We start from the raw sequence: 11,704 nt of genomic DNA, 5'->3' as shown, positions 1-11,704 counted from the left end.
CCAGGAGGTGGAGGTTGCAGTGAGCTGAGATCACGCCATTGCACTCCAGCCTGGGTAACAAGAGCGAAACTCCGTCTCAAAAAAAAAAAAAAGAAAAGGAAGCTTCAGGTGGAGACAGCCTGAAGGATGATTCAAAGCCACCTTACTCCTGTGCACAACTGTACGAGCAATTACAGTGGCTCCTGACTAACAGCTCACCCTGAACGGAATTTATACACACATCAATAGAAATTATCCCTGCTATAGGACTGCAGATAAGGGCTGGCAGAATTCAATGCGCCATAGTCTCTCTCTGAATCGTTATTTCATCAAAGTTCTGTATTCCCAGGAAGAACCAGGCAAAGGCTCATTCTGGAGGATAGATCCTGCCTCTGAAAGCAAATTAACAGAACAGGCTTTTAGGAAAGATGGCCTAGGGGCATGCCTTGCTTTAGAACCCCCTGGATTGCTCTCTTCTAGGAGTGTCCCAGCCTCTCCCAGTCATGATGGAGTGCTCACTCTAGTGGCACCCAGACCCCTGACAGCCTTTGGAGGGAAGGTTTGCCAGCCCCCCGGGCACTGCACAGCCCAGGCTCACTGTCATCCAGGAAGCCCCATTTGCCCAGAGTGCACCAGGACCACCTCTGTCCAGTCAGCCAGTCTTAATCACCGTCCAGCGGCAGCCATCAAGCCTGTCACCTACACTGTAGCCACCCCAGTGACCACTCGACCTCCTAGCCACCCATTGTGCAGATAGTTCATGTCATCCACCAGATACCAGTGGTGTGGCCGGACTGGCCCCAGCGAACACATACACTGTCTCTGGACAAGCTGTGGTCACCCCGGCAGCTGTGCTGGGAAAGCCCCAGGAGAATGGAGATCACAGGGAAGTCCAAGTGAAAGTAGAGCCTATTCCTGCCATTGGCCGTGCCATGCTAGGCACTGCTAGCCGGACCATCCAGACAGCACGGACCACCCTGGCCCAGATGGTGACTATAGTGCAACAGGCACCTCTGGGTCTACCCATAAAAACTGTAACACAAAACGGCACTCGTGTGGTGTCAGTCCCCACTGTGGTCCACGGCCAGGTGAACAATGCAGTGGCGGTCCTTTGCACATGTTGGTGACACAAGCGTCCACATCAGCCTCCCTGTCTACACAGTGCCAGAGCAGTGACCAGCAGGAGCAGCCAGAGCTGAAGCAGAGCAAGATGGAAGACGGCGAGAGTACTGTCATAGCCCTGAGTGTGGACATGCCACCAGCAGCTGTGAGGGAAAAGGGTGTCCAGAACTAGCTACTGGGAGAGCTTTTCTTGAACACTATCAACTTTCTGGTGCCAAAAGGAGACATTGCCTCCCACCCGCTCTCAGTGGATGCAGGGCCCTGTGGTTGGACTTCACCTCTCAGTACTGAAAACACAAAACTCAGGTGGCCTTAAAACTCCTTAATTTAAAGACAGAAGTCACACTTGAACAAAAACCACACACAACAAAACCCGATTTTGGAGACAGTGTCTCCCCCACTGAGCACCTGCTGGTCTGCTGCCTTTGGATTGATTCAGCTTTTACCTACGAGTGAGACTCTTGGTCCTCCTGTGAGGACCACGCTGTGTGAGGACGGCAGAGTCCGTGCCTGCTGCTGGTGGGTCTCCCAGTACTAGGCCCTCAGGACGTTGGGGGAGCTGTCCCCACCGCCCTCACAGGACCCACCAAGCAGCAGAGACAAAACGGTGTTTTGTTGCTCACATGTGGAATTAGAGTATTTTGAGGTGTACTTTCTTTGCAAAATAATGGGGTTTTGGGCATTTCACATCACTCCATTTCTACTCAGACTTTTGGAATCACACAGGACCTTTCAGTGGAATCATTTGGGGAAAAAGAAACAATGTAGTTTTTTGTTTTCAGCCTAGAATGATTTCCTTTTGTCTCTCTGGCTAAAGTTCAGATGAAGCTACTTTGTGGCATCTGCACATTTCCATGCTACAGTAGCTGCCTGATGAATTTCATCCACCTCCATTTCAGCGTGTGGGTGGCATGGACAGGTGGACGGATGCTGCCGCCACCTGGAAGCCTGAGAACCCCGGGAGGAGCTGGTGCTGTGGGGGAACTGCCGTGACTCACCGAGCTGCGCTTAACTGTTCTCTTTCTGGCTGTTTTTGTTGTTTGTTTCTTTGGGTTGACTTTGTCCCTGGCAAAATTTTCCACTCTAAGTAACACAAGTCTCCTAAGATGTTTAAAATGACGGAACCATTACTACTTCATTTGGAAAAAAAATTCAGTCTTCTCTCACAGGCCCTTGGAAACTAAGATTCGAGGTCTCTCCGTGGTATGTTTGTATTTTGGGTGTCATCCCCCGCTCTGGGTGCCCTCCGACCCGCCGTCAACTCTTTAACATTGCAGTTTTCCCACCCATGGTGAGCAGCCATCATAGTGTAGCAGGGTCCCAGCAGTGCCCTGCAGGGGACATCTGGGGCATTTCCTGACTTGTGGTAGGAAACATCCCTGACCTTTCAGAACTGAACCTAATCCTGAGGCTGACTACTCTACAGAAAATGAAAGGAGAGGAGAGTGGGAGGGAATGAGAGTGGGAGGTCCCTGGACCTGCCCGGCTCCTTGGGAAGAAAACCGCTCAACTGTCCCAAGTGCACCAGCTTGGGGATGAGCAGCAGTGCACATGGGGAAAGGGCGTCAGCCTGATGCTGAGCTTTTTAATGTCATCATCGTAACATTATTTATTTAAGTGTAGTTATTTTGGTATTTAATATTTTTAGAGAGGATGTTTTTTTCCTGGTGGGATGAAATGGCTCTACCATGAAAGAATGGTATATTTAGGCAATTTCCTGGTGGGATGAATTTGTCTACCATGAAAGAATGGTATATTTAGGCAATTTAAAAACATTTATTATTTACATAAAGACCAAATATGATGAATCAGTTCCATGAATTGTGTATTGGCCCTCAACTTGGGGCTGTGACAGCTTCACTGCAGTGACACACATTGAAGAGTATGAAATTATGACACACAGCTGGATTATAATTCAGCCATTTAAGAAATAAAAAACAAAACCATCATGGGACCGAAACAAAACAAAACAAAGCAAAAAACCCAAAGAGATAATATTGTTTTCATTAGCAAGTTTTTTTAAATGTCTTTTTCCTTTTTTCTTTCCTTTTTTTCCCTCTTCTCCCTCTGATATTATCATTAGCAGGTTTTGAACGTTCCTTTCACTTAGGACTTAAATAGTGAAGAGCCTTGGCATCAAGGAGAAATGTACACAACAGATGCTCCCGTCCTCAAGATTCAGATATTGACGATTAGTTCTGACATAAGATCTGGGCAGGCTGGCCCCACCCTTGACCCTGCAGTTTATGATGTTTTTAATGGTCATTATTTTTGTGTCCTGTTTAACCTTTGTCTACTTCATATTTATGAAGACAGTCTTCTATGGTTTCTTCTAGAAGCTTTATTATTCTACCATTTACATTTTGCCCAGTGACCTATCTGGAATTGGTTTTGTCTACCATGAAAGGGTACGGTTCCAGGTTCATTGTTTTCTATAGAGATTTTTAGTTGACTCAGCACAATTTACTTAAAAATTATCCTCTCCCCACTGCACTGTTGTGCACCTTTGTCATGAATCAGGTGATCATGTATGTGTGAGTTTTTGTCTACATTCTCTGTTTTCTTCCTTGGTGTTTATGTCTGTCTGTATTACTCCATTCTCACATTGAGATAAAGAAATACTTGAGACTGGACCCTTTATAAGGAGGTTTAATTGGCTCATGGTTCCGTGGGCTGTACAAGAAGCAAGGTGGGCTCTGCTTCTAGGGAGGCCTCAGGAAGCTTCCAATCATGACAGAAGGCAAAGGGGAAGCAGGCATCTCATGTGGCAGGAGCAGGAGTGAGAGAGGGAGTGCGGGGAGGTGCCACACACTTTACAACAGCCAGATCTCACGAGAACTCACTCACTATCATAAGAACACCAAGAGGATGCTGCTAAACCACGAGAAATCCACCCCCATGATCCAATCATTTCCCACCAGGCTCCTGGTTTCAAGGGTTCAAGTCATTTTCATGCCTCAGCCTTCTGAGTAGCTGGGATTACAGGCATGTGCCACCATACCCAACTGATTTTTGTATTTTTACTGGAAATGGGGTTTCACCATGTTGGCCAGGCTGGTCTCAAATTCTTGGCCTCAAGTGATCCTCCTGCCTCAGCTTCCCAAAGTGCTGGGATTACAGGCATGAGCCATTGCACCCAGCCTTGTCTTAGCTATTCTTGACCCTTTGTATTTTCATATATATTTTAGAATCAGCTTGTCAATTTCTACCAAAAAAAACCTGCTGTGATTTCAATTGATTGAATTGAATTTATAATCCATGAGAGGTATTCTTTAATTTGGCTCAGCAATGTTTTACACTTTTTTTTTTTTTTCTGAGATGGAGTTTTGCTCTTGTTACCCAGGCTGGAGTGCAATGGCACTAACTTGGCTCACTGCAACCTCCACCTCCTGGGTTCAGGCAATTCTCCTGCCTCAGCCTCCTGAGTAGCTGGGATTACAGGCACATGCCACCGTGCCCAGCTAATTTTTTGTATTTTTAGTAGAGACGGGGTTTCACCATGTTGACCAGGATGGCCTCAATCTCTTGACCTCGTGATCCGCCCGCCTCGGCCTCGCAAAGTGCTGGGATTACAGGCGTGAGCCACCGCGCCCGGCCCTGTTTGACACTTTTTATACACGTTATAATGGTTCATTGGTGGTATATAAATATAGTTGATTCTAATACGTTGACCTGGTATCCAGTGACCTTGCCAAATTCACTTGTTAATTCTAATAGTTACCTGTGGATTTTTGATTTTTTTTTTTACATATGTAATCATATCATCTGAAAATAATGAGTTTTATTTCTTCCTAATTTTTATATCTTTTATTTCTTTGACTTCCCTATTGCATTAGTTGGATGCTCCAGCTCATTAAATAGAAGTGGTGATGATGGGGGTCTGGGTTCTGCTCTGGATTTCCTGTGGATGCACCCCCTCAAGTAGACTTTCCTCATGTCTCTTCAAACCCCCATTGTCTTCTCTAGATCACTGAGTCCCATGGGAGCCAAAAGTTCCTGCCCGAATGACTTTGAGCTTACCTTCAACCTGTGTGTGCCTCTTCCCAGAGTCTGTCCTCCTCAGAGCAGATGAGGCCATTGTTATGCAACCCCTGGGCCTGACGGAGGGCCACAGGGTATAGATGGAGCTTTGATGTGTAGTCTGGAAAATCCATATGCCTGCAGGACAGCTAGGGGTGGGCTGGGAGCTGCGACCAGAGGCAGGCTCTCCCTTAGCTACCCAGTTATGAGTAGAACTCCAAGGTGTATCTGCATTCAAACTAAGACTTTAAAATTGTTATAAAGGCATTGAGACAGAAGGATATATATATAATTTTTTTTTTTTTTTTTTGACATGGAATCTTACTCTGTCACTTAGGCTGGAGACCAGGAGCCAACAGGGCACCAGTGCAAGGGAAACACCTTTTTAAAATTTTTTTTGAGACAGAGTCTTGCTCTGTCCCCAGCTAGAGTGCAGTGGCATGGTCTTGGCTTACTGAAACCTCCACCTCCTGGGTTCAAGTGAGTCTCCTGCCTTGGCCTCCCATTATAGGCACCCACCATCACACCTGGCTAATTTTTGAATTTTTAGTAGAGATGGGCTTTCTCCATGTTGGCCAACTTGGTTTTGAACTCCTGACCTCAAATAATCCACCCGCCTTGGCCTCCCAGAGTGCTGGGATTATAGGCATGAGCCACCGTGCCTGGCCAAGAACTGCAGAGTGCTTTTAAATTGTGAGCTGTAAAATCACATCACAAATGTCCTGATAGAAAAGGGTTGCTACATAGAGGCCACTCTTAAAAGTCTTAAGGTAGCTGCTGCTTCCTGCTTGAATGGAAGAAGAGCTACGGACAGTTGTGCAAATGTTTCTGACTTTATACGCTATTTCCAAAGTGTTCTAACTTTGTAAATTCTCTCTCTCTTTTCAGAAATTGGCTAAACTTCTGCTCTGTGGCACTGAGTTGGTGACAAATATCCAGGTGGCAATAGATATCAGAGAGATCCACAGGAGAGTCGAAGAGGACTTAAAGCGTCAGAGGTAAGGACTGTGCTACTCTGCGCCTGATGGACGTGAAGGTAATCTCCTCCATGGGTTCTGCAATTCTCTGGAATCATTGGAAGGTGACTTTGTCCACCTTAGGCAATTCCCTTCCTGCCCTTATAAGTTCTCCCTCCCTCCTCTTCTCTCTTTTCTTTCCTTCCTTCCTCAAGTACTATGTTGCTGATAAGTGTCAAGCTGTGTATATACAAATGGAGTGAGACATGGCCTCTGTGTGTGGTATTCACAGTCTAGTCAAGAGACATGGAAACTCCCATAATTCGTGCTAAAATAGATAATGTGTAAAGGGTTGTAGTAACACACACAAGGAGGCCTTTCATTCTATCTGCAGAGATAAGAGAAAACTTCCCAGGCAAGGTGACATTGAGTTGGGCTGTGAGGGATGAATAGGAGTTTGAGGAGTTGAAGAGTAGGCATTTTAGGCAGAAGGAACACTTGAGAGCAGAGGTGTGGGATCGCGTGACGTGCTTGGGAATGGCATAATAGTGAAGGATAGTGAAGGTGGTGGCAGAAGGAAAGAGATGAGGCTAAGAAGGTCAACTGGGCAGTCCTGGGTTTAAATTGGTGAGAATGACCAGACCCATAAGCGTCTCAGTGCTATGTGTAAAGATGGCAGTGTTATTAAAGAATACTAAGGGCACCATGCCTAGAAGGATGGAGGGTCAGAGGGATAACAGGAACCAGTGTCAAGCCCTCAGCTCCTGTCCTCTGGAGGCAGGCTGCCCTGCACACCCATGCCCCAGGTCTCAGGCTGTCCAGCAGGGAGGGATAAGCTGCTGAGAAGAATTAAACTTCTTTGGTTTGTACACAGAGGTACACTGATAGCAGCTCCTCATTTAAACTTTGGATTGTTCTTCAATTGATTTCTTAAACAATTAGAAAAACAACCACTTGGCGGGCGTGAGGTGGCTCACGCCTGTAATCCCAGCACTTTGGGAGGCCAAGGTGGGTGAATCACTTGAGGTCAGGCATTCAAGACCAGCTTGGCCAACATAGTGAACCCTGTCTCTACTAAAAATACAAAAAATTAGTTGGGTGTGGTGGCACGCACACATCTGTAGTCCCAGTACTTCAGGAGGCAGGAGGATCACTTGAGCCCAGGAGGTGGAGGTTGTAGTGAGCCAAGAGTGTGCCACTGGACTCCAGCCTGGGCAATGGGAGTGCAACCTGTCTTAAGAAAAAAAAAAAAAGAAAGAAAGAAAGCAACCATTTGACCATTTTGGCTCATCTTATACCTACAGGGGACGATTTTAACAATGTTTTTAGTTGTTCAGCATAAGTAGCTCCCTCGTTAGCAACTTTACCAGCTCTTCCAGTGTAGGTTGGTGATTTTCATTCTCGAAACTTCCCACTGCCCCTATGAGCTGTACCAGGAACTGAGTCGGCAGATTCCCAGCAGGGTCAGCTTGTGAAAGGTGGGGAAGGTCATGACAAGGAGTTAGGCCTCATCCTCTAGCCACTGAGCAATGCTGAAGGTCTCAGGTGGCAAGGTTACGAGGCCAGTGTGCTGTGGAAGATGACCTGACAGCTGTTTCTCATTTCTTGAAATTAAAAAGTCAATTAAATTTAAAAAGTGTCCTAGCTTGGAAGGTGGGGTGGGTAGGGGATGGAACAGGGAGAGGGGATTACAGGATGTTTAATTCGTGACTTGGGTTCCTCAGGGGGTTTGTTTGGAGGTGCCCTCAAAGGATTAGTCTGTTACAAGGAGCAGAGTCTCTGTCAGATATCCGAGCCACTGTTCCCAGAGGGGCCCCAGCTCAGCTCTCCTGCCTTCCTGCTGCCTCGCCCCATCCTCCGTGTGCTCCATCATGGAGTTATTTGGAATTGATGGCAAGGTTCTCCCTCTTTTCCATTACTCATGGTGGAGTTTCCCTATTTGTACATTCCAGTAGTCATTCATTGGTAACATGGGAGAGGAGTAGCCAGACACACGAGGTCATGTTACTAATAAAAAATTGATAATTTAAGTACCATGTGTTAAGTGACTCCCACACTGAGCACCTGTGCTGCGAGTATCATCTTATTTCATCCTGACAATAGCCAGCCACGTGAAGGTGGATACTTTCATCCATTTCATTTTGCCGTTGAGAAAAGTGAGGCTTGAACAGGTTGTGCAACTATTCTAAAAGGTTGACAGTCACTTAGTAGCAAAGTCAGGACTTCAGTATAAGCTCTGTGGCTCCAGAGACCCAGTGTTTGACTGTTGTGTGTTACCATCTTACTCAGAAGCAGGTGACAAGTTGACTCTTGGGGTGTGTGTGTAGCCTTAATGTGGATCTGTTTTTGCTATGCGTCATTTTCCTTAGTTGGCCTAAGTTACTTGTAGTCAAGCATTAAACTAAAAGATCTCTCAGCACTGAGTTTGATTTTGGGTGGGTGGGTGTGTTTGGGTAGTGCCCAGTACCTAGGCCATATGTTATAGCGATTCTAGAGAACATACCTGCTCTGTTGGAAGGCAGCATCTCAAGCTGGCCTGGCATGGCTGGCGTGTTTGTATTTGCAGGATTGAGAAGCTGGAAGATGAAGTTAAGACCAGCCAGGACAAATTCGTTAAAATCACCTCAAAGTGGGAAGAGGGCAAGCAGAAGAGAATTCCCCAGGAGCTGTGGGAAATGCTCAATACCCAACAGCTGCACTGTGCTGGGCTGTTAGAAGATAAGAACAAGCTCATCAGCGAGTTACAGCAGGCAAGAGGCCTGGGCCCTCAAACCCAGCAGTGAGGGGGGGTCTACCTGGGATTTAGCTGGGTTACTGGTTTGCTTTTCCTAAATGGAAAAATGTAGAAACCTTTTACTTCATTATTTAGGATGCTGTACAACTCATATTATAAACTTTTTTTCTATTACGGTAAGAAACACGTATCATTAAATTTGCTATCACAATCATTTTAAGGTATATAGTTCATGGGCTAGGTGTGGTGGTTCACGCCTGTAATTCCAGCACTTTGGAAGGTCAAGGCAGATGGATCACTTGAGGTCAGGAGTTTGAGACCAGCCTGGTCAACATGGTGAAACCCTATCTCTTCTAAAAATATAAAAATTAGCTGGGTGTGGTGGCGCACGCCTGTAATCCCATCTACTTGGGAGGCTGAGGCAGGAGAATCGCCTGAACATGGGAGATAAAGCTTGCAGTGAGCTAAGATCGAACCACTGCACTTTAGCCCAGGCAATAGAGTGAGTGAGACTCTGTCTCAAAAAGTAAAAATCAAAAAAAATGTGTAGTTTAGTCATGTTAAGTATACAGCATTCGGATGCAACAGCTCCCTAAGAACTTGTTCATTTTGCAACATGGAAACACTGTACCCATCAAACACTGATTCCTTCTTCCCCGTCCCCACCCCCCAGCACTTGGTAATCACCTTTCTACTTTCTGTCTCTATGATTTTGACTACTTTAGATACTTCACGTGAGTGAACCGACAGCATCTGTCCTTTTGTGACTAGCATATTTTGCTTAGTGTAGATGGACTTCATTGTAGCATGTGACAGGATTGCCTTCCTTTTTAAGGGTGCGTAGTATTTCATTGCATATATATACCACATTTTGTTCATACATTCTGTGAATGGACGTTTGGGTTGGATTTCACCTTTTGGCTATTGTGAGTAACGGTGCTATGGACAGGGGTATGCACGTATCTCTTTGAGATCCTTCTTTGAATTATTTGGATGTACACTTAAAAGTAGGATTGCTGGGTCATATGGTAATTCTATTTTTAATTTTCTTAGGAACCTCCATACTGTTTTTTATAATGGCTGCACCATTTTACATTCCCACCAACAGTACACAAGGGTTCTAACTTCTCTGTTCTCACCACCACTTACATCCTGTTTTTTTGATAGTTTCTATGTTGATGGTGAGAGGTGATATCTTGCTGCGGTTTTGATTTGCATTTCCCTAATGATTAGATATGTTGCACATATTTGTCAGTGTTTATTGGCCATTTATATATTATCTTTAGAGAAATGTCTGTTTAAATTCTTTGCTTAAATTGGGTTATTTTTGAGTTACAGAAGTTCCTTATATATTTTAGACATTAACCCCTTATCAGATATGTGATTTTCGATTATGATTTCCTATTCCATATGTTGTCTTCTTACTCTTGATTTTTTTGATGTACAAAACTTTTGGAGTTTGGTGCAGACCCATTTGTCTATTTTTGATTTTGTTGCCTGTATTATTGGTGTCATGTCTAAGAAATCATTGCCAAATCCAATGTGCAGAAGCTTGTTCCCTATTATTTTCTTTTAGGAGTTTAATAGTTTTAGGTCTTTAATCAATTTTGAGTTATTTTTGTATATAGTATAAGGTAAGGGCCCAACTTCATCCTCTTGCCTGTGAACATCCAATTTTCTCAATACCATTTGTTGAACGGACCATACTTTCTCCGCTGTATAGTCTTGTCAGAAGCCATTTGACCATGGATGTAAGGGTTTATATATCATTTATTTATCATTTTGACCCTCGTCAAAAGCCATTTGGTCATATACGCAGGAGTTTATTTCTGAGCTCTCTAGTTCCCTTGGTCTGTATATCTACTTTTATGTCAGTTCCACACTCTCTTAATTACTGTTGCTTTGTAGTTTTTTTGTTTTGTTTTGTTTTTTTAAGATGGAGTTTTGCTCTGTCGCCCGGGCTGGAGTGCAGTGGCACAATCTCGGCTCACTGCAACCTCCATCTCCCAGGTTCAAGCAATTCTCCTGTTTCAGCCTCCAGAATAGCTGAGACTTCAGGCATGTGCCACCATGCCCAGCTAATTTTTGCATTTTTAGTAGAGACGGGGTTTCACCATATTGGTCAGGCTGGTCTCAAACTCCTGACCTTGGGTGATCTGCCCACCTTGGCCTCCCAAAGTGCTGGGATTACAAGCATGAGCCACCACACCTGCCCTGTAGTATGTTTTGAAGTCAGGGAATGTGAGGCCTCCAACTTTCTTCTTTTTCAAGATTATTTTGGCTATTTGGAGTCCCTTGAGATGCTGAATTTTACAAATTTTAGCATGGTTTTTCTATTTCCACAAGAAATAATGTTGCGGTTTTGATAAGGCTTGCATTGAATCTGTAGATCACTTCGTATAGTATGGACATTTCAACAATATTGAGTCATCCAATTCATAAGCACAGGATATCTTCTGTTTGTTTGTATCTTCTTTGATTCCTTTTAGTAGTGTTTTATAGTTTTTGGTGTAGAAGTCTTTTGCCTACTTGGTTAAGTTTATTCCGAAGTATTTCATTCTTTTTGGTGCTATAGTAAATGGTTTACTTTCGTAATTTCCATTTTGGATTGGTCATTATTTGTATATAAAAATGCAATGGATTTAACATTTTTTAAAAATTTGTTTTCTTTCTTTCTTTATTTTTGAGATGGAGTCTTGCTCTGTTACCAGGCTGGAATGCAGTGGCGCGATCTCGGCTCACTGCAAACTCCTGCTCCCTGATTCAAGCTATTCTCCTGCCTTAGCCTCCTGAGTAGCTGAGATTACAGGTGCCTGCCACCGAGCCCAGCTAATTTTTGTATTTTTTTTTTCTTTTCTTTTTGGTAGAGATGGGGTTTCACCTTGTTGGCCAG

General features: G+C 44.5%; 1 protein-coding gene and 1 pseudogene across 3 annotated transcripts in view; both read left to right on the top strand.

The window, feature by feature from the left end:
- DRC1 (dynein regulatory complex subunit 1) overlaps positions 1 to 11,704 on the top strand; it is a 54,630-nt gene that overhangs the window by 14,560 nt on the left and 28,366 nt on the right. For all 3 annotated transcript variants that reach the window (XM_078349713.1, XM_017964486.4, XM_035273600.3), the window contains 2 exons: positions 6,010 to 6,119; positions 8,644 to 8,827. In XM_078349713.1, the coding sequence (XP_078205839.1) occupies positions 8,753 to 8,827 (75 nt within the window). In that variant the 5' untranslated portion in view covers positions 6,010 to 6,119; positions 8,644 to 8,752. The remainder of the gene's footprint in view (positions 1 to 6,009; positions 6,120 to 8,643; positions 8,828 to 11,704) is intronic.
- LOC144579368 (forkhead box protein K2 pseudogene) lies at positions 24 to 1,404 on the top strand (annotated as a pseudogene).

The sequence above is a fragment of the Callithrix jacchus genome, chromosome 14 (assembly GCF_049354715.1).
Source record: "Callithrix jacchus isolate 240 chromosome 14, calJac240_pri, whole genome shotgun sequence".
NCBI lineage: Eukaryota > Metazoa > Chordata > Mammalia > Primates > Cebidae > Callithrix > Callithrix jacchus.
Note: the sequence above shows the minus strand (reverse complement) of the source record. Positions and strands in the feature narration are given on the sequence as shown.